Below are 21,455 nucleotides of genomic sequence, written 5' to 3'. Positions count from 1 at the left end.
TAAGTGAATTTAGGTCCTGTCAGCAATAACATCATTAACTTCACTTGTATTATACATACCTCTGAAAATTCCCATTGCCCTCCTGTGAAATCATAGATTTGTGCTTTTCAGTAGGAAGTATAGAACAGCATTACTTCATGAAAGAAACTGTAGAAAGAAAACATCTCAGGAATAAAAAAACCCAAACAAACCAAACCTGGAATTCTTATTATAGACATTATTTCTTTGTTCATATTATCAGGTTATTAAATAAATTTGAACTTCTGTTGCACACTTACTCCCAAGCCTAACTTTTTATTTTTTTTTTGCTATGAGCTATAGCTGTTAAATACCTAAACTTCCTATTGCCTGGTTAAGTTCATTGAGAAAGTAGTGCACCTGCCCACCAAAATGTCTGGCTCTCCACCAACCAAAAAAAAGGCAGGTGTATTCAGGTTTTTTTTCTGTAGTAAACTCTCAGACCAAGTACTCCTTTCTCCTTTCCATAACAGTGCATAGTGTAGCAACATTACAACCTTCTCTTTCTTTCTTTCTTGTAAATCAGACCGAAGGGAAGAGCACTTTCACTTCCTTTATAGGATGGAATGTGGTGTCACAGGGATTCCTCCTTGGTGAGTAAATCCTGATTTTCTTTTTCATTCTATGCTGTCAGCCAAATTCACACATCTACATGTAATCGGTAAAAAGACTGATTACAAATGTATAGCTAAATTAACCAACATACTTCAAAGGAGTAACCAACCCTTAGTTTAATAACCAACACATGAAATCGATTCAGTGCTGTTTATGGTAGGTATATTTCCATATGTAACTTTGCATCACTGTGGAAATAGGTTGTGATCTTAATAGATGTGAAACATTTTTTACATAGAGCGCCTGCGCATCAGCTAAGCCCAATTTAAAACAGGGTATCTTGGAAAAACTATAGCCCCTGCTGTACTTAGTTTATAGTGCCTTAAGCTTTTTTACATTATTTTAAGTAACACTTCAGTCGGGTTCGTAGCTATATTTTTGTGTGTACTTCAAGCAGGTTTTTTTGTAATGCTTATCCATAAATTTTGAGGAGTTCTGAAAGTTCATTGCCAGGTATCTTAGTATTAGATTTGAAGTTGATTCTCTGCATAATAAAATACAGCACTTTAGCACGTGTTCATTTACTGACTTCAATTATAGTTGATTCTGTTATTTAAAAAATCAAAGCTTAATGAAAGCTAATTCTAGTTGTCACTTATTTGAAACCTCATTTTTTTTTTTTTTTTATTTATTTTGAGACAGCTCTCATCGGGGCCTAACAGCAAGGTTGGTTTTGTTTCATTCTTAGCATGATTTTGTGCTGTGTTGTGTGCATGTAGAGGCTCTTTATTGTTTGAGAAATTGAATGCCATCTAATCTTGGCAAATTTAGCTCTCCATATCTTAGAATTCTTCATTTGGGTCATATTTTTATGAACACTCAGTGTGTATATCTAACAATTTTACAACAGTGAAGTCCTGCACACTGTAAACTGTATCTCTTTTTAAAGTCTCAAACTGGCTATTAGACTTGATCAAAATAGCTGTTCTTCCTGAAGCCAAACTTAATGCCAAATTTGAGCGTAATTGTAGGAAAATATTTCCAAGAGATCATTTTGTGCATTTTGAAAATTCTTAGTGTGTAGCTCTATCGGCAATTGCGCCCTTCAGACGAACTTGCTTAGGTTTTGTTTTCCCTGGTATCTTTACTTAGTCTGCTAACAGCAAAATATCCCTTATGTGTTAATCTGATCATTCTTGCTAATGCTTCATATAATATTAGAAATTTATGATACCATAGTTCATTAGTGAAGGACTTTGATCACGACTGAATATCTACATGTAAAACAAAATCCTGTAGTTGAGGTTCCATACAAGTATCTGTGATGTAAAAATGGAGAAAGAAAAGATACCTAAACAAAACTTCTAACTAGACCACCATTTCAATAACTTAATTAGTTCATTAATTAATATAAACCTCAGTGGTTGTCTAATTATTTCAAAGTGTTAGTATTGAATAAATAATAACGTTAGAAAAGATTTGCCTCAAAATACTTCCTCAAACTTGTAATCTCAGCGCTAAAACACTTCTTCAGGGCATTATTAGCCAAACAATTAACCTATATAAATGAAAAGCTTTTTTTAGTAGTGTGAAGTACAATAATATTTATAGAAATAATACTGTTAAGAGTTTATAAATGTTTATGCAGGTGGTTTCATTATTTTTATTAAGACTAAAATACCCATCTAAAGCATTATTGCAATGATAGCGTATTCATGTCTTTAAATTACAGTACCTGTGCCATCAGTATTGGAAATTTTATCTGTGCTAACTATGAAGGAGTAATTGTTTAGAGTAATCTGAATTACTTGGATGAGACTGTACTAATGGAACCAATTAAAAATGCAGTACACTGTAAAATTAAACAAGAAAAACCTAAAACCAAAACAGTCAAGACCCAAACATCTCTGCAAGGTGACTGGAAAACCCTATGTAATCAAACTAGTGAAGAAGTGAAGAGCACCAGAAAGCCTGAAAGACAAAAGTAAATAAGGTGTATAGTAGCATGTGACAGTCTGTGCAGAGTTAAGTTTAAAATAATATATACCGAGCTTACGCATCGGATGCTAAAATAATTAAGTACTCAGGCAAGTATACTTGTCTGCAGAATGCTTTGTATACAATAGAGTGAAAACATGGTTCATTTTGCAATGACAGTTGTGGAAAAGCAGACCATAGAAAACTGTGGTGAGGTAGTTTTAGACTATTTTTTTTTTTCATACAGCAAGAAAAAATTCCCGTTCTGGGGTGCATTTTATGTTCCAAATGATTAAACCACTTTAAATTCAATAAGCAAGGGTTATTAAAACACTTAACACCCGATCTTGGGTTTTTTGAAAATCAATCAGCTAAGCAAACTTGTGCATTAGCTACTTGTGATTTGTAACATTAAGGCCAAATACCAGTAAACTGTGATTTATTTTTAATAATGCTCTACTTAATGCTAAGTAACTTAATTGTACAGCTGTTGGAACAAGAACTCGATGATCTTTAAGGTCCCTTCCAACTCTAACCATTCTATGATTCTGTGCTGATACATGGAAAGTCTTGAGCTGTTTTGCTTCTTTAATAACTTAAAGGAAGAATACTGTGAAATCCAACATGCTGTTCAGTTGAGTCGCAAACATTATACATCAGTAGTATGACCATTTGTATGGTCATATCCTTTATGAATTATTTAACCTAATGGGTTTCAGCCAGTAGGTGGAGACAGAAGTCTTATTACTATGTGAAATGGGGATCATGGCCTTTAGAGTATGATATCAAATAGACATACCTTGAAAATGAGAGTCAGGCAACTGATTCCTTAAGCTTTCACTTGTCTGAGGAGATTGCCTATGACAAACACTGTTTTTTCACACCAAATTTTTCTTCACTGGGTAGCTGGTGTATTTATAACCTGAAGTAAGTTTGACTCAATTTTGTAACAGTTACAGTGGATTTTCTTACAAATGTCACTAGTAATCAAGAAAATAATTTGGATTTTCTTTTTTTTGTTCCTAAAGAACAAACTTGTGTACAAACTTGTGGGTGGCCAGAATATTTGATATTATTCTAATTCGATAGTATTTTAATTTTGTTCCGTAGAAAGTACAGAATAAAGTAGTAGAAAGTAACTCTTCCTAAGTGGTTGTAAGGAAAGTTGCTTGGGTTTAGCTTTCTAAAGGGAAAACACATACAGCTACAGTGGTTTTCTTAACAGGAAAGACTTAAGTTCACACTTTTCTAAATGTGAGCATTAAACCTTAAGCTTATAAATAGTCTTGAAAAAAGTAATTAACAGACAGGTTGTCTGAATTCCTGGTTCTTGGTTGATGTCGATTAGCGCAGTGTATAAATTTTGCTGTACTTTCAGCTGCCTCAGACCCTGCGTGATAAGCATTGTGCTTGGCACGCTTCTCCTTTGGTTAATTGACTGGGCTGAAACACAAGCATGCTGGGGTGGAATAGGGTGGTACAGGAGGAAAGCTTGCACATCACTTTCTTATATTAATAATAAGCTTGTATATTCCCGTAAGCATGCATTTGTATAATTACATTATTTGGAGCCATAAGGGTTTGTTTCAGTGGAGATTTTTCTGTCAATTAGTAGATGTAATGGTAAATGTACCCAAAGGCTGAGGAGTTTGAACATCTTGTTAGGTACGTGCTGTAGCATATTGAAGTCCCTGCATGCGTTTTTCTGTGTTGTCTTTAACTTGCTATTTAGTCTTGCAATGTGAGAGAGTCTATCTGTAGAGGAATGCTTGGATTTTCACCGAATTCCTGCAGATTGAAGGATCATCTCATGTTTAAACAGCTCAGTGTATTCAGTGGTAGTAATAGTAAAGCAATACAAGATTTTATGTAGCGGATAATAGAAAGAGTGGATAAGCCTTACTCTTCACTATTAAGGTACTTTGATGTTTGAAGAAGTTTAGTTTAAAAATTTGATTCTTTGGTAGTCTGTACAGCTAAACATGGGAGCTCAAGGCTTAGCATAATGAAACCACTTGTAAAATTCTGTTAAGAGCATCTTGGAGAACATGACATATAGCAAAACTATTAGAAGTAATAATGGAATAATGGCAGAAAGTAATTAGGTGAAAAGACAGAAGTCGCATATCTTAATAAGGCACATTGGAAGGACAACCCAAATGCCCTGAATCCGTGTATTTATTGGCTTATGAGATGTGAAACTTGCAATTTCAAATACATTCAGCTGTGCAATCAGCCTAATTATGAAACAATTCACATAACTGAAATCCAGTAGGAAATCAGAAGAACTGCGGCTTGGAAAAAGGCTCTCATTATGCTATCTTTTAAGAGTGGAGTTCACTAAAGAAAGTGTTAATATTTAATTCACTTCTGCAACGTGACTGTATGCATGGGATAGCTTTGAAGGAAAAGGCCAATTGATAGAAAAGAAAGATAGAAAGATTCTCCTACTTGCAGTGTTGTAACCAGAATGAGTAAATACAAAGTAAGATTGTTGTGCTCGCTCTTTATTTTTCTTATGTTCTTGCTCATGAGAAAAAGCACCCATAAGTAATTATCATGTGAGATCTTTCCCTCTGTTGCACTTCATGCACAACTCTAAAAATTCAAAGTCTTTGGAAGTGAGCTAAGCTGTTTCAACTTCTTGTATCTCTGTTCAGTGGTTTCTGGAGTTACATAGTAGGTCAGTATTGTCTAGTTTTTACCTCTTGGCTTCCTACTTTGAAATCAGATATTGAAAGTATTATTAGCAGTATGCTATGTATTTTTTGTTTGTTTCTTGGCATTTGTATAGTTGTCATAGCTTGGCTGATACTGGCTTTTTTCTTGGTTTTGTTTTTTTTTTTGAAAATCTGTAGTACTCATGGTATGGATAAGTACAGCATTATGAATTTGTAAGTGATACTAATCACAAGGTCTGATTACTTAGTACTCAAGATTGTGCTGAAAATACTTTTTGTGTTGGCACTGAGTAGTTACTGGAGACTATAAGTAGAAACATATATTGAGAAAAGTGAATGTGGAAAACGTGTGTAATGGGTAGGCTAAGACTTTCTATGACAGGCATAAAATAACATCAGCCTCTGTGTGTTTCTGTGTATTAAACAGTTTAAAGCGAAGGATAGGAATGATTTGTGACAAATGCAGATTAAACCAATGTGAGCCTGACCATATACTAAAACTGCAACGTTCAGTTCTCACCGAACACTGACTACCTCAGTTCGTAACTGCAGGCTTTGCAGTTAGTTCTGTGTATTTGCCAAAAGGTGACAAATGATTAGACTTAATCCACTTACTTGATTTCCTTGTCTTTGTAGGAAATAATTATCCCTATCCCATATTATATTCAGAGCCACACCTCAAAATCCTTTTGTAAATGTCATTAGCCAGAGCGGAAAAGGATTCAGCTGCAATAAAAGTGCTTTTGTGGATTTACGCAGTAGTCGTGGTTAATCTCTCTTTCAATCAGATACATGTTAGTTGTAGACCATACGTTACTTGCCTAGTCAATAGGAAGGGGTCTTTCTTAGTGTATGATGAAAGAACACTGGAATATATTTTAAATGCCAGGATCTTCTTTCTCTTTTTGCTTTATAGAGAGCAGTTTTCTGTAGTCAGCCTTTGCAGTAATCCCTTGTACTGACTAAGGGTTAGAGGTGCTGAGAGCTCTTCTGTCATCAAACTCAGTAAATTGAAACTGCGAGGATATTTTTGTGACTTCTTTTAAAGCTGTATTTTGAAGAAGTTGTCACAGTATTACTGTTGGTTCTGCTTCTCACATAGATGAGAAGCACAAGAAGTTACTGCACAACTTTGAATAGAACATTAATAGAGTGTATTTTTAGTGAAAACTTCAGGGGGAAGAATTGAGTGTTTACTGCAGTTTCTTCAAGATACACAAACTACTGAGAAACTAAATCCAAGTCACTTTGAGAAACAAAATTATCTAAAAACATTATTCGAACGTACTCTGTTCTACAAAAGCTTTATTTCTGTAAGGCACAGCCATCAAGTGTAGTTGATCTGACCCTTTTGGGCAGCCTTTGAATTGAACTGCAGTGATGCTGAATTTGTGCTGTACACAACATATTCTCAAAATACTTCATCTTTCCAGTGCGTAGGATGCTGTGTGCGAGTGTGGATGCGCCTTTGTTATGGTATTATTCTCCTGAGATAGTTTTCAGAGTTGAGACCACCTTTAGAAGAGCAGGTGGGCTCTTGATGGTGTGTAGTCTGTTCTTAGGGTTTGTATTCCCCCGTGATGGTTGTTACCTGCTTTTAAATTGGCCTCTCCTGAGTTGCTGAAGTCACACTGATGAAGATCGACACAAGCAGAAGAGTGATAGGGTTAACAGCACAGAATAACTGCAGCTTGTGACTGGGCTGGTGGTTGAGCATCTTTGATGTTATCTGTAAGCCAGAAAACTTTAACATGGTAATTTTCAGTCTGTATTGATTCATGGACATCAAGTAATTTTCCTGTGAAAATCTTTCTGAAGGACTGGTTAGGGAACTTCCTGAGCAGGTTCTGCTTACTAGTGCATTTCAACAAGAGACCATCCCGTGATAAAAATCGGTACCTTGCCATGCTTTTAAAACAGCCTTTTGAAGGGGGTTTCTCTCTTGCTAGCCAGGTTTTCTCTACCAGATACCACTTCTCTAATGATAAGGTAGGTGTTGGCTGGAAGAATGAAGATGCAGGCGAATACTGGGTGTGCTGGAAAATAGGCACTTTCAGTTTTCTTAAAGTTTGTAAATTGGTGTTTTCAGTTAAAACTGAGTTGGGGGGGAAGTGTGGAGAAAATTCACTGATGCTTTTTGCCAAGGACTTAGTCTGAAATAAAATGGTTGCTGTTACAGGATGACTTTTGAGAGCAAGAAAATGTCTCTTAGGGTGAGAAAGCTACTCTAAGCAGTTCTGGTGTGCAGCATCAGGTTGAATTCTATTCAGAATATAATTAATTTTAATACAGATTATGCAGTGTAAAGTATATAAAAGAAGGAGCAGTTGCACTCCGTTCAGAGTGTAACACACTAAATCTGAGAGTCCTGGAAACGTTCTCGCTCGTACTTCTAGAACAAGCATGATCTATCTGAGAGTGTTCTAATGCGTGAATGCTGTCTTTGGGGCTTGTTTCTTTGGAATGGAAGATGACAAAGAAACCCTAAGTAAAACACTCTAGTTCTGATGTTGTGTTTAAATAGAATGAGTCCTGTAGCTGGGGTTTTTGACTTTTCTGCAGGGGCTGTAGAATTTCTTGACTCCCTGAGGTCATAAGTAACTGTTTGGATGTGTTTTTTTTTTAAAAAGCATGAATTTTTATCAACTTACTTTATTTTTTTTTTCTAAACATGTTATCAGTTTATGGGAGAATTGTCTAATCTCTAGATAACCTTTCACAAAAGTCGGAACCAATCAGCAAAATGAAAGTTAGGAATTTTCATTTTCTGTACTCTTAAATCACTAGGTTATCTTCTGTGAAAGCCTTTCAGTGTGTATTAAAAATACATACATGTAATAGAAATTATTTCTCTATTTTTTTGATATTTAATTCTCAAATAACCTTTTGATTTTGAAGGCTTTATAAATGCTTTGCATCCTATTAATACTAAACTAAGTAAATGGGCAAGTAAATACTGCCTTGCAGTTTCATTATGCTTATGGCTGCTATTGTGGGAACGGAGGTAAAGCTGTTTTTTTCTGTCTGTTTTAGTTTATTGGATGAAATTGTGTAATGATTCATTTAATCTACTTGTGGGGCTATAGATAGAAAACTTCTGCATCGTTTCAAGATCAACCCAAGCTCTGATGTGAAACTGTTTGCATTTACTGCTGCAGAGCATAGAGCTAAAAGAAGATATGGAATCGCGTTTAGAACCTGTTCCTCAGCATCTAGTTCATTATACTGAAATTGAAGATGACTGCTTCATTTCTTTTTCTTTTGGTTATAACAAATACAGTTTCTGTAACTGAGGGAGTCAAAATAAGTAGAACAGGCTGGAAGAGGGAAGGTAAATTAAAAACCAAAGGATGTGCATGCAGAAGGTTCTTAGCAAGTGAGAACTCTTACCCAACAAATGCAGTATTTTAACTAAATGGATGCGGCAGATGAGAGAAATGTGATCCTGTTCAGGAGTGTGATCTTGTAAATGTGTAACACAGTCGTGATGGTCCTTACGTGTTGGAGCGAGGGACGGGGGAAGGGGCAGTAATAAACCACATTAAAAATACATCCTTGATTAACAGCTTCTGTAAATTCCTATTGACTTAGTAACATTTGTATTTTGTGGGTATATGATATTTAGTGGAACTTTTTGCCCTTTGTATTTCAGTGATAGACGTTTGCTACAACCCGCTCAGGTATGTGACATTCTCAAAGGAGTTATATTGGTCATCTGCTACTTCATGATGCACTATGTTGACTACTCTATGATGTATCATCTGATAAGGGGACAGTCTGTCATAAAGCTCTACATCATCTATAATATGCTTGAGGTAAGAATGGTGGCATCAGAATATCAAGCATGCTTATTTTCAGATTATCTAAAATATTGTTGTATTTGTTCGTAGAATATGGCACGTAGCCATGGTAAGCCTAGATGCAGTGAAACAGACAAGTTTGTGAAAAATATATTTTGTAGATACTGTTTCATATTACCTAGTTCCTGGAGCTTATCAATCAATTTAGTAGAATGAAAATTGAGAACTGGAAATGGAAGAAGAAACTTAAAGAACTTCTTAAACTGAAATGAAGAAGTGGAATGAATGACATTTTGAACTCATTGAGAAAAGTCAAAACTATTGATTTGAAACAGTGGTAAGATACTGAAAGAGCAGAGAAGGAAGATGGTAGAAGACGTGGAATTTGGTTTTTAATTCTTCGTGATGGAAATATAGCTTTCATTGTATGCAAGGACAGATGTTGCTGCTTAACCTGTCTCAGTCCTGGCTATTGGGCAAAAGCCTGAGTACAAAAGCAGTAAGTTGAATGAATATAGTGAAACAAGAAAAGGAAATTCTGGTTTAGGAGGTAAGATAAAGAGAAATTCTGGGGGGAAAAAAAAGTCTTTCTGTTTTGTTATTAATGTAAAGCATGAGATTTTTAATTTTACTTCTATGATCAATGATTCACAAAGTAAATAATGTTTTTATAGCTACAATCTTATCTGTGTCCTGCAAATATAGGACATACGAGGAATACGACCTCTTAAAAGGACTCAATCAGAGCTTTGTACACAAGAGTTACTCTACCAGGGTTCTGGGATCTCTGAATAAGATATTAATCCTTGTTTGAACATCTGTTGCACCTTTGTTTGAAGACTGCTAAAACAGGGCTATGCTTTATGCAAAATCTGAGTATTTTGTCTGAAGATACTTGTTCTTTCCTCATAAAATATGAAAATATTGCATAAGGAACACACTTCATTATCCTAAGTGAAATAAATATCCTACAGGCCACCTCAGTTGTTTATTCATAGGGTTTTGTTTCCTTTGATTTTAGATTTGCTGAAAAAACACGAACAAATATTAAATTAAGTTACTGTGTGGATTTTAGTTGTGTTGGGAAATAGTCATCCATATATAGCTGTATAATCTGTGAGAGATTTTCACTTACTAAATAAATACATGAGCTCAAAATAGTGATTTCTCTTTATTTCAAGACTACTTCAAGTCGCTTCTCTTAAAGCTAAGAAAGTACAGCCCTATGTGCTTACCAATTTGAAGATAGACTGCAGTGTTTGCTGTGAATTGGAAGATTGGAAGAATTCCATTTTAAATGAAGAGTTGAGTTTAGTTTCTTTGCTACGTTTGTCAGAACCAAAATTGTGTCTCTCAACTGAGAAGTGCTCCCTGAGTTTTTTTCTTAGGAAAGGGGGACCTCTTACCACTCATAGTTACTAGGAAAACTATGTTAGACTTCGAAGTTGGAAACTATTTAATTTCCATTATGTCTCATGAAATCCAAGCAGAGGGCATATTTTTAAAGGGCCTCTTTTACCATGCTAGGTTGCAGCCACAGTATTGGCGGAAAATGTCATGGGATCCCACTGAAAGACTTGGTTGATAGTCAGCTTTCAACAGTTTGAGTGTTGCCTTGCTTAGAGTACTTGGGTGAACTTTGTTTTTCTTTGCTACTAATGCAAGCAATGCTTTTTAAGAAACTGTTAAATATGTGGAGTTTTTTAAGTAATAAACTTCACATTTTCACAAGTTTTCAAAATAGGAAGATCTTTTTAGTTTAGTTAAATCACTGAGCAACAGAGATGTTTACAATGTCCTAATGTTTTCGGCTGTTGGTAAGTCCAGGGAATACTGTCCTGGACAGATAGGAGGAATGCAGAATCTTCAAATCATGTGCTGAATGCTCCAGATGGACAGCCTGAGGGGAGCATTCAGCACGTTTGGCTTAAAATGACACTTTTCTTTTTTAGATTCAGACCCACCGGCTCCTGCTCCTTGTGAAGCCCCAGTGTGCGTTATGCTGGTGACAGCACTCACCATGGAATTCTGCTGGAGTCTGGAGCCGGCATGTAGGGTTTAGGTAAGTCGTATTTGGAAAAGCAAACAACAATATTGTGTGGTGGGTTTTAATATTTTCTATCCTATCAGCTAAGAAACAACGACTGCTTAAATAAAAAGGAAAGCAAAGCCACTATTTTACCTATTAAAACCCTCACAATATTGTGAACAAAAACTTACCAAACTCTAAGCATTCTGTAGTTGGTGTTACTACACCAGGTGTAATTACTCAATGGGTCATCACAATGAGCAGGAACCAAATAATGCAGAACACCTGAATTTACAAAATTTAAAAGCCGAAAACAATACCACTGTAAATATCTCTCAAACTGATGGGTTTTTTGAACTTCAGATTTATTATAATTCATCACCTCATGGTTTTGTTCATTTTATTTCATAGGTGATGCTTAAAGAGCAGCATACAGTACAGTTTGCTTGAGACATTCAGTAAAAATTTGTTTTAATTCAGCCTTCATGTTTTAGGAAACTTCAATAAATGTTGGCTTGAATTATTTAAAGTCTATGACTTTTCTCCCTTCAGTATCTTTTACTTTTAGAACTCTTAATTAACAAAGTCTGGAAATGATTCCCAAATCTAGGTTTACGGTTTACTTATGTTGTCCAAAGAACTTATTTTCTAGTTAATAGGTATGGTTCAATATTTGCAGGTACATCATGCACCTAGTTCTATATTGCTACATGTTGTTTGAACACGTCCAAAATTGTTGTCTTACAGAAAGACAGAGGAATTATCAGTTGTCTTTATCATGTAGAGACAATCAGTTTTTCATATATAACTATTTCTGTTTGGTTCAGTTAGTAAGTGATGAGAGAAATGTCTTTTTTTTGGCCAGACGTCAGCCTTGTGATACTGTATTTAATTTTTGAAGTGCTATTTTTGTTGTCCTGTGCAGCTTAGTCTTGAAATTACTGAACTGTAGTGTAAAGGCAGAAAAAAAAGTCTTTCCTTGTAATGATCTTCAGTTTTACATGCTTGATGATGATGAAGTGTTGCGAACTGGTGGAAGGCCCTGTGACCTTTCTTGCTGTGGTATTGAATTATAAGCTCGGGTCGCTGTCCGTGTTTTTCCTATCTTTAGAATTACTGCAACTTTTGTTCCTACTTGTGCATATAGTCTTGGGATTACACTTCAAGTATTTGTAGTTTTTTCAAACTAATTTTCCCTTTTTGACAGACTTTCTAGTCCCTCTTGATCACTTGCTGTTGTGTTATAGTACTTTTAATTTTGAATTCTGCTTTATGCAGGGATTTGTATTGAGTATATGCTTTATTCCAAGATGTAAGGAGAAAGTACAGCCAAATCTAATTTCAGCCTTTTTTATACCTGTAAGCTGATGTTGTTCCCTATCACATGTTTAAAATGCACTTTTCATTATTTTTTTCCCCTATTAAACCCAGAGGGATGGGAAAAAACGTTTAGGACAGTTTAAGGCAGCCTACATACTGCTTTATCAAAGGCTGAAGTCTGAACTGTACTTGGATGTCTTCCAAGGAAGCATCTAAGATAACACTACATGGTTATATATTGTAAATACTGTTGAAACGGGGGTAGTAAATTTGAGGGGGAAAGTAAGCTGCTGACTGTACCAAAGGAACAGTATTACTGTGAAATCCAGAGTGGAAATGAAATGCACAAATGATGGAAAGTGATAAATATGTGAAACTTTTATTAAGGTTGAGCTGTACTTATGGTGGCATATTCACATGTCGGAGAGAAAACTATTGCTTTAAGACAGTGAAACGTTGTTCTTGTTTAGGTGGCTGATCGTCTCTTTTCTTCATTTGGACAAGATATTTTGGATGCTCTTTATTGGACAGCTACAGAACCTAAGGAAAGAAAAAGAGCTCACATAGGTGTGATTCCTCACTTCTTCATGGCAGTGCTGTATGTCTGTATCCTTTCTCTTCAATCAATCGCAAATTTTTTCTAAATTAAATTACACAGTAATTGCTCTGCATTATTTTTTTTTTTAATATATTTGAAGAATTGATAGTATTCCTAAATTAGTGTTCCTTTACTTTCAAAGTAAGATTGCCAGTACTATGGGTCTTTAAAATGAATGAAAAAACCTTTTAACCTGCTTTAAAAACAATCCCTTCATAATGGGATAATAATCCCTTCCATTACAGTAGTAGATGGCTTTTTTAATACCTAATGTATAGTAAAATGAAAAACAGTAATTCATGGAAACTTTGATTTCTGATTTGTATTTGAGTATCAAGACAGTGGGTTTTGGTTATTTAGTGGAACAGACGCCCAATTTGAAAAATTTTCTCGACGTGAAGGGATGATAAATTCATGCATGTTCAGGATGGAAATGAGTTTAGTGTGAAGTAACCTTATAGTGAACTGATGAAGATTACCTGTAAAGAGATGCATAGTCCGATTGATGTGATGAATTTAGAATTCTTGTACTTTCCCCTGTTTTCTGTGAAATATTTAGGCTAATTTAGAATCTTTTCTTCATCTCAGCTTTTTTTCCTGCAGGTTGTATTGCTGTTTCTCATGTTGAATGTCATTTGGCTCTTTTTGAACAAGAAAAATTAACATAATTATTAAATGGTATAATGTACTGTGGGTACATTACATAGGTTTACATACTGTCTTGCTCTAAATCTAGTTGACAGGGAGATAAAAACTTTTTTGTTAAGCTTTGGAAGCAAAACAGGGAATTTGACTTCCAGTGCTGTTCAGTACTGTTGTGCAGAAGAACTACTTCCAAATATGTTTCCTTAACCCTGCTCTCTAGTCCTGCATGCTATTCTTATAATGGTTCAAGCAACAACCCTTAATGTGGCCTTCAATTCCCACAACAAATCACTGCTTACCATCATGATGTCCAATAACGTAAGTATGTTGCTTTATTATATAGCTACCCTAAATTTTTCGGCATCATTCTTCTTTACATATTATATGTCTATTTGCATATTATTTGGCTGATTTGATTATATTTTTATCCATAAAAAATAACTGACTGTTTTTAAAACTTGCAGTTCGTTGAAATAAAAGGAAGTGTTTTCAAGAAGTTTGAGAAGAACAATCTTTTTCAAATGTCCAATAGCGGTACGTATAGCTGTGCTAATCAGGAGAAAAGGTGAAGTGAGAGGCTGAATATAATATTAATGTTAAAACTACTTTACCTTGGTGAATTCGAGCATTCTGACATGAATTCCTCATCTTCCTCATTACTTTTTGGTTCAGTGGGAACTGGGATTCAATTTCTAGGAACAGTGTTTTTCCTTCAATGGTTAGTTTTTATTTTAGGTGCTGAAACAACCTATTTGCTGGGTGCTAAAGTTATTATTAAATACAAATTTCAGATTTAAGTTATGATACTCAAAACAACCATGTTTTGAAGTCTCTGAAGTCTTCTGTGTTTTCAAAAGTTGACTTCGTAGCGTGCTGTGTTGACAGTGATCTCAGAATGCATGTTGTTTGGCAGTTGTGAGGATGTGTGTTTCATGAGGAAAAGCTGTTTGTAAGTAGCCTTCGGTGGTGGTTCTTTCTAATACTGATATAAACCATCTGAAATATTTGTTGAATTCTTGGTTTCAAAACTAATAGGAGATATTGTACTTTAAGGTTGTGTTAGGGCTTCTTTGCTTCTAATATTTTCTGATCTTTCAACATATTTGTTTCTGTTATTTTGTGCATATGACATTTTGGTCAAAGCTATGTACACAGATAAGCAAAGTAAATAGAATATATGTTTTTCATTCCAACTCCTAGTTTTGTAAACTAGAGAACTCAAGTGTCCAATAGGTTAAAAAAAAATAATATAGCTGCTTATTTAAAAATGGATGATTTTGATTTTTTTTTTTTTATCAAAAGTTAAACTTTCAGCCAAATTGCTTCAGGTTTTGAATTCTGGCTGCTGATGCATTTTTTGTCTAATTCATCTGCAAACTGCAGTGATGCTACATGCAAATGTTAAATGGCAATTGTTTTGTGATGCTTTGGATGAAAGACTGTTTACATAAAATCTTAAATATATCATGTAACAGAAAAGTTAGCACTAAATTTTAATCTGCCTCATAGAAGTTCTTAAAAAAATGAAAAATAATCTTCCCAGACGGGTTGGTAAGGTGTTTATTCTGAGGTAATAGCATGTATTTTTGATTCCAAAATTTAAATACTTAAATTTCTTAAAATTAAATGTATTTAACTTTACAGTGAGAACATCCAAAACTGATGTTTACTAAAATATTGACAGAAAAAATAGATGAGTTTTTATAAATTTTCTCTTTTTATTCCCAGTACTCACAGAAAATAGTTACAAGTGTGTATCCAGCTCTCCTACTGAAAGGCCAGGCCTCTTTCTTGATTTAAATGTTGAAATAAATGAGGGACTGGTATTAGAAATGGCTAGTAATTTCCTCCATAAAAAGCACCTGCAACAGTATGCCAGAAGAAATGTATATCAATATTTTATTGCTAGACATTATGATTGAAGACCCATAATAGCAATATCAGATCTCCCTTTATCACTTGGAAAAAGTGATGCTGTTCATTTCACCATATGGGGCTGGAAGCAGGTGAGTACATACATAGAAGAGTGCACAAAACAAGCTAATTTATTACCTTTAAACAGATAACTTTTCCTGAAACCACTTCTCGATATGGTTATAAATAGCAGAGCTTTTCTTCTCATAGGTAAATAACGTAGGCAGGTTTTTAGGAGAGATTTTCACCTCTTTTGAACAGATTTATTGCATCACAGCTTCAGTAAGGATGGATCAGTATTGCTTCAGTTCATGTGTTCTGATAACTTTGTTACCCTTTATAAATGTTTTATTTCCTGCAACTGGAACGGGAGCGCATCTTGCTTTGGCAGTGCTATCCCAGTGCTGTCTCCTGCTGCTGGAACTGAGCTTCCAGTCAGCCTTGTGCATCCTATGCTTAAAATACATGCCTGGCTTGAACTAGGCTGCTGAAATAAAGCACTAAACGTAGGTTCCCCCATATATTTCCCACCTTTCTCTCAGTTTTTTGCAGCTGTTTGCTTGGGTCTGCCATCTCGGCTGTAGGGCAACAACGGCAACAGTGGCTGATTTACCTTAGCCTGAATGGATTCCCTCTTGCCCCACCTGTTCTGGGGCTCTGCTCAAAATACTACTGTTGTCTCAAAACACATGGTTTAAATTCAGTGAAAAGGTACTGATTAGTACAAAAAAGCTAAATATACTAATTCTTGGGGTGGAAAAATAAGGTCAGTCTCAGAGAGGCATCTGAGGAACTTTTTATGAGTAGGTGAAACTCCCTTCTTACTTAGCATGTTAATCAAAAGAAAAATCATAGAATCATCCAGGTTGGAAGAGACCCTTGGGATCATCGAGTCCAACCATCTACCCTACACTACAAAGTTCTCCCCTATATCATATCCCCCAACACCACATCTAAATGTCTCTTAAACACATCCAGGGATGGTGACTCAACCACCTCCCTGGGCAGCCTATTCCAATGCCCGACCACTCTTTCTGTGAAAAATTCTTTCCTAATATTCAGTCTAAACCTACCCTGTTGGAGCTTGAAGCCATTCCCTCTCGTTCTGTCATTAGTTACCTGTGCGAAGAGACCAGCACCAACCTCTCTAACAGTGTCCTTTCAAGTAGTTGTAGAGAGTGATGAGGTCTCCCCTCAGCCTCCTCTTCCTCAAACTAAACAGTCCCAGCTCCCAGAAAAGTAAGATATCAGTGACCTCAAGAGTGGACACTGCGTTCAAGAGAAGTTGCTACAAATAGAGTTTAAAAGGAAGTAATCTTGTGAATAGAAGCGTGAAAACAGAAATGAATGCTTCAGTTGTTCTTTCTAAGCTATGTCCTGTATTGTGCATTTAAATACCTTGCAGAACTCTGCACTGAAGACACTGTGTAGTAAGGCACCAGGCTATCAGGTGCCACCGAGCTACCAGTTAAGAACTGGAAATCATGAAATCACTTTCACTTTGCATTGTGCTCAGCACTGGCTTGTGGATAGGAAGCTGATGTGTTAACTGCAGTATTTTTCCCAGTATTTCCAGTTCTGGAATTAGTGTCAGTGGAATCAGTGATCCTTCTCACCTTTGTATGGCCGTGTAAAGTTCTGCTGTAGCAGCTAATTCGTTAAAACATCAGGACTAAAAGAACTGTGAATCACCTACTTAAAACCTAACTGAACAGCCCATGAGATATAAATTGGTTATACAGTTATCTAATAAACCCAAACTTGTTATCTTACAGGTGCAGGAGGTGAACAAATATCTTGGGGTTTGTATAGCTGCTTGAGATTGCAGCTGCAGAACCTGTGATTTCTGCCATATCTGCTCCTGCAGCTTTGACTTGTGACAGAAAAGCTGCTGGCATATTGTCACCCTGGCTTTTACTAGGAAATGTATGTACACACAGGCAATCTGAACAACTGGCCATTGGAAAGGACTTCTACACATAAAACATAGAACCTCTAGTTTGTTGTAGCAGGAAGAAGTATCTCCCTAAATTTAAATAGTATGTTCTCTTTTTCAAATAGATACCTGTAAGCTAATTTTGTAGGGTTCAGGATTAGTGAACAAAGAGACCAAAATAATAAAGATAATCTCTTTCATCATTGTTGAAAGCCCAGCATGCTGCTTTCCTTTATGCTTTTAAATGTCTTATTTTAATTTCAAGCTGTGCTCTAAACTAAATTTTTCACAAAACACAATTGTACTTCATATGAAGATGTACATTAGGTGTAATGCAGGATGTTATTTACTTCATTTGGCTGGGTTTGGCCAGGTTATTCCTTGTTTTTTAAATCTCCCATCTCAAAAATTTAACACATTTATTCTGAAGCTTTAGGAACCTCAGTGTTTTTCTTTGTCATTTCTTACTCTTTTTTTTTTTTTTTTCCTTAATTCTGTTCTTCCTGCTTTGTTCCCAATTTATCAGTCTCTGTGGTTTTGATCAAAATATTGAACAGCCTTCACTTTTGCCTTTGGTCTCTGGAATTCAAACTGCTTTCTCATGTGGCTATAGTTTTTTTTTTTAATACCAGTGTTGTAATCTAGTTATTCATTTTAAGGATGAGGGATTTGGAGGCAGGAGTACATTTAAGATAGATCAGTGCTTCCTTGATGATTCCTTGTTCAGTCTCTGATCCTTTCTTGTGCTCTGGTCACACGTTAAAAGATAGCTGTCACTAGAGCTACTTAGGATTTGCTGAGAGGTAAATCAAAAGATTTATTTTTTTTGTTTTACTACTTATGCACTATGATTTATCACCAGCTTTTGATCTACACATCTAGACAGTGGGATTAACATGATCAATTTTTTTTTCCTTCCTGATTAAGGATTCCTGCATGATGTGTCAAGGAATCTGGAAGGAAATAGTTGGGTGTTCTAAAGACTGTTTTCTACCCAGATGAGTAGAAGTGCCACTTCTGCATCTCTGTTCCTGGGACCTCACTGCCCTTCTTGTTGGTTACCACTGCAAAGTACCTGAGTTCTTCAGAGTTCGGGTCCTTCCTGAATGAGTTCCATAATGAATTGTTTGAAATGTTGGCTAAGTAATTACACTAGTCTATAATAAACATGGTGCTGTCCTAGGAACATCCTTTATTTCCAATAACATCCATTTCTGTTGTCTTTTTCATGTTTTTTAAAAGTGATGATAACCTCTGATACATTGGCAATTAAACTTTGGGCCACTACTGCTATCAGTCCTTTAAACTAAATGTCTCCATTTTCCAAAACAATTTGTAGAGGGGCAGATGGGTTATTAACATGCACATAGAATTCCATTTGAATTGGAATGGCAGGGTTGATGATGAGAGGGCTGGAGCACCTCTCCTATGAAGACAGGCTGAGAGAGTTGGGGTTGCTCAGCCTGGAGAAGAGAAAGCTCTGGGGAGACCTTATAGCAGCCTTTCAGTACCTAAAGGGGGCTACAGGAGAGATGGGGAGGGACTCTTGGTCAGGGAGTCTAGTGATAGGACAAGGGGTAATGGTTTTAAACTGAAAGAGGGGAGATTTAAATTAGACATTAGGAATAAATTCTTTCCTGTGAGGGTGGTGAGACACTGGAACAGGTTGCCCGGGGAAGTTGTGGCTGCCCCATCCCTGGAGGTGTTCAAGGCCAGGCTGGATGGGGCTTTGAGCAACCTGGTCTGGTGGGAGGTGTCCCTGCCCATGGCAGGGGGGTTGGAACTCCATGATCTTTAAGATCCCTTCCAACCCAAACCATTCTATGATTCTACGTAAGTGGAGTGAAAGTATTTAACACCTGATTTGGGTATGTGCAGTCCCTTTTTGGGCTTTACTTCACAGAACCAATGGAAGAAAGTACACTTTGCTTTTTTCCCTATTGCATTTATGTCAATATGTGCATTACTGGCTTTGAAATAAACGTTTACCACCTCTATTCATATGACAACCCTAATAGGCGTGCATGACTTACCTTCATGGAAAAAAGGTGTATTGTGGTTAGATTTTGACACATGACCATGAAGTCCTGATGCACTACGCCTTGGAAGGTCTGATTCTTCCTTTCCCTTTTCAATATACAGAAATAAATATTTTAAAGGAAACTGAAAAGATTTAATCTTACATAGTCACTTGCACCACCAGTGGCTGCATGGAAGCACAAGCAAATTCAGGGGCATAATTGTCATTTTTCAAAATAGTCTAAAGAGTGTGTGTGTGGGGAGTGAGCGTGTAGTGTGATGCGTGGCCAGGCTTCAGGGCCAGCCCTGTTAAGAGCAGAGTTTAAGAGGGTATTAGAACGCAGTCTATGCATGGTATGTGCTGACAAGAGCCCAGTCAGCGAGATAAGTGTATCTGAATTAGTGCTAGATGTCAGTTCTTCAACACCTAGGAGCGTAAACAGCGATAAAGTAAACTTCTTAATCATGTGCTTGTGGAGGTAGCTGAAGACCATCTAAAATGTCCTCAGCCTGTTTTTCTGGTTGTCATTTAACCCTGTCTTATAATGGAAAGAGTTATTAAAGCTGTACTATATTCTAACGGAAAAACAGTTTGTGATCCGCTTCTCACCGACACTTTGTGGTTAGGACTTCACCTATGTCCTGTTTTTTCTGGTATTTAAATTTATTTTACTGAAGGATTTCCTTGTTTCTTCCCCCAGACATGTGCCACTTGTTCTGTTTTGGAAACTTGTGCTTCCTGTGGCCCTTCCCCAGCACATACAGAGAGATGAGTTTATGTACCCCAAAATGCGCATTTTTACATGTGTGCATACAGTGTCATGGTTCTTGAATTCTGTGTGTTTTTCATTCCCTGCTCGCGGAGGAGTTTTTCTTTTCTTTTTACTCCCTTCCTTCAGACTTGCCAGTATTTTGAAACTTTTTTAAAGTTTTTACAATGAGAGATATTGTATATTGAGAGAATACAGTCACTGCAGCCATGAACACTGTCCTTGGTCTGTAGTCAGAGATGATGGAAGCTGCTGACACGAAGCCAAAGTCAAATATGTTTTGGGTCAGCTCGAGTCCTGTGTGTTCTTCTGAACCTCCTTATTTTCTTTCAATTTTGACTAAAATTAGTAAATAGAACACCACAGAATATTTGAGGTGCTTCAAGAAATGAACCCTTTGGATTTGGAGATGACTCACCTGCAAAGAAATTACTGTCTTCATTATTAATGGGTGTAACAAGCGATAACAGTATCTTCACAGATTTTCATAATAGTTCTCTCTTCTAAAAAGACTTCTTCAGTCTTGCTAATTTGTGGTGACTTTACGTTTTAGCTTTTGTCCCATTTTTCAGTAATACAGTTTCAGGGAGGTTTTTTAATATGTTAAAGTGATGCTTCCTGAAGCGAGCTGTGTGGGTTGTTTCTGAGGGCAGGGTACCAAAGTAGAAAACAAAGACCCTGCCTCGCCTGGGAGGGGAAGTCATAGGGCTCCAGCTCAAGTCAAACTCCTTTTGTGTTACAGTTCTTAACGGTTTTGATAACTGAGCTGGTGTATCCTGCTTATCCTGCTGTCCCCTTTTGAGGTGGCAGCGTAAAAGACTAGTAGGAACATTAGAAATAAGGTGTAATAGTTGCCTTGGAGCACTTCCCCCATCCCCCCTGCCTGCTAATGGACCCATTATAAAGCAATTTGCATATCTGTGGTCTGCAGAAAATGAAATTTGCCCTGCTAATAACTTGAAATGACAGACAGGTGTATTGTCTCCACTTTCGCACCAGGAGGTGCTGGTTCTTTTTGAATGGCACAAGAAATGCACAAACTTTATCAAGAAAAATGACTATTTTATTAGAAATTAAAAAAGGTGGCAGCAAGTCACATCTTAAGTCCCTTCTGATGCTGGGAACCCTGAGCTGATGCAGCATCAGGCAGAGCTCCTGTCCGTGGGGAGGTTACCAACATCCCCTCCCCTCAA

General features: G+C 36.5%; 1 protein-coding gene across 1 annotated transcript in view; it reads left to right on the top strand.

The window, feature by feature from the left end:
• The window catches only part of TAPT1 (transmembrane anterior posterior transformation 1), a 49,205-nt gene that overhangs the window by 13,570 nt on the left and 14,180 nt on the right, over positions 1–21,455 (top strand). Inside the window, exons 4-7 of the mRNA XM_074147836.1 lie at positions 8,884–9,046; positions 12,851–12,986; positions 13,844–13,941; positions 14,088–14,157. Of these exons, the coding sequence (XP_074003937.1) occupies positions 8,884–9,046; positions 12,851–12,986; positions 13,844–13,941; positions 14,088–14,157 (467 nt within the window). The remainder of the gene's footprint in view (positions 1–8,883; positions 9,047–12,850; positions 12,987–13,843; positions 13,942–14,087; positions 14,158–21,455) is intronic.

The sequence above is a fragment of the Numenius arquata genome, chromosome 5 (genome assembly GCF_964106895.1).
Source record: "Numenius arquata chromosome 5, bNumArq3.hap1.1, whole genome shotgun sequence".
In the NCBI taxonomy this organism is placed as follows: domain Eukaryota; kingdom Metazoa; phylum Chordata; class Aves; order Charadriiformes; family Scolopacidae; genus Numenius; species Numenius arquata.
Note: the sequence above shows the minus strand (reverse complement) of the source record. Positions and strands in the feature narration are given on the sequence as shown.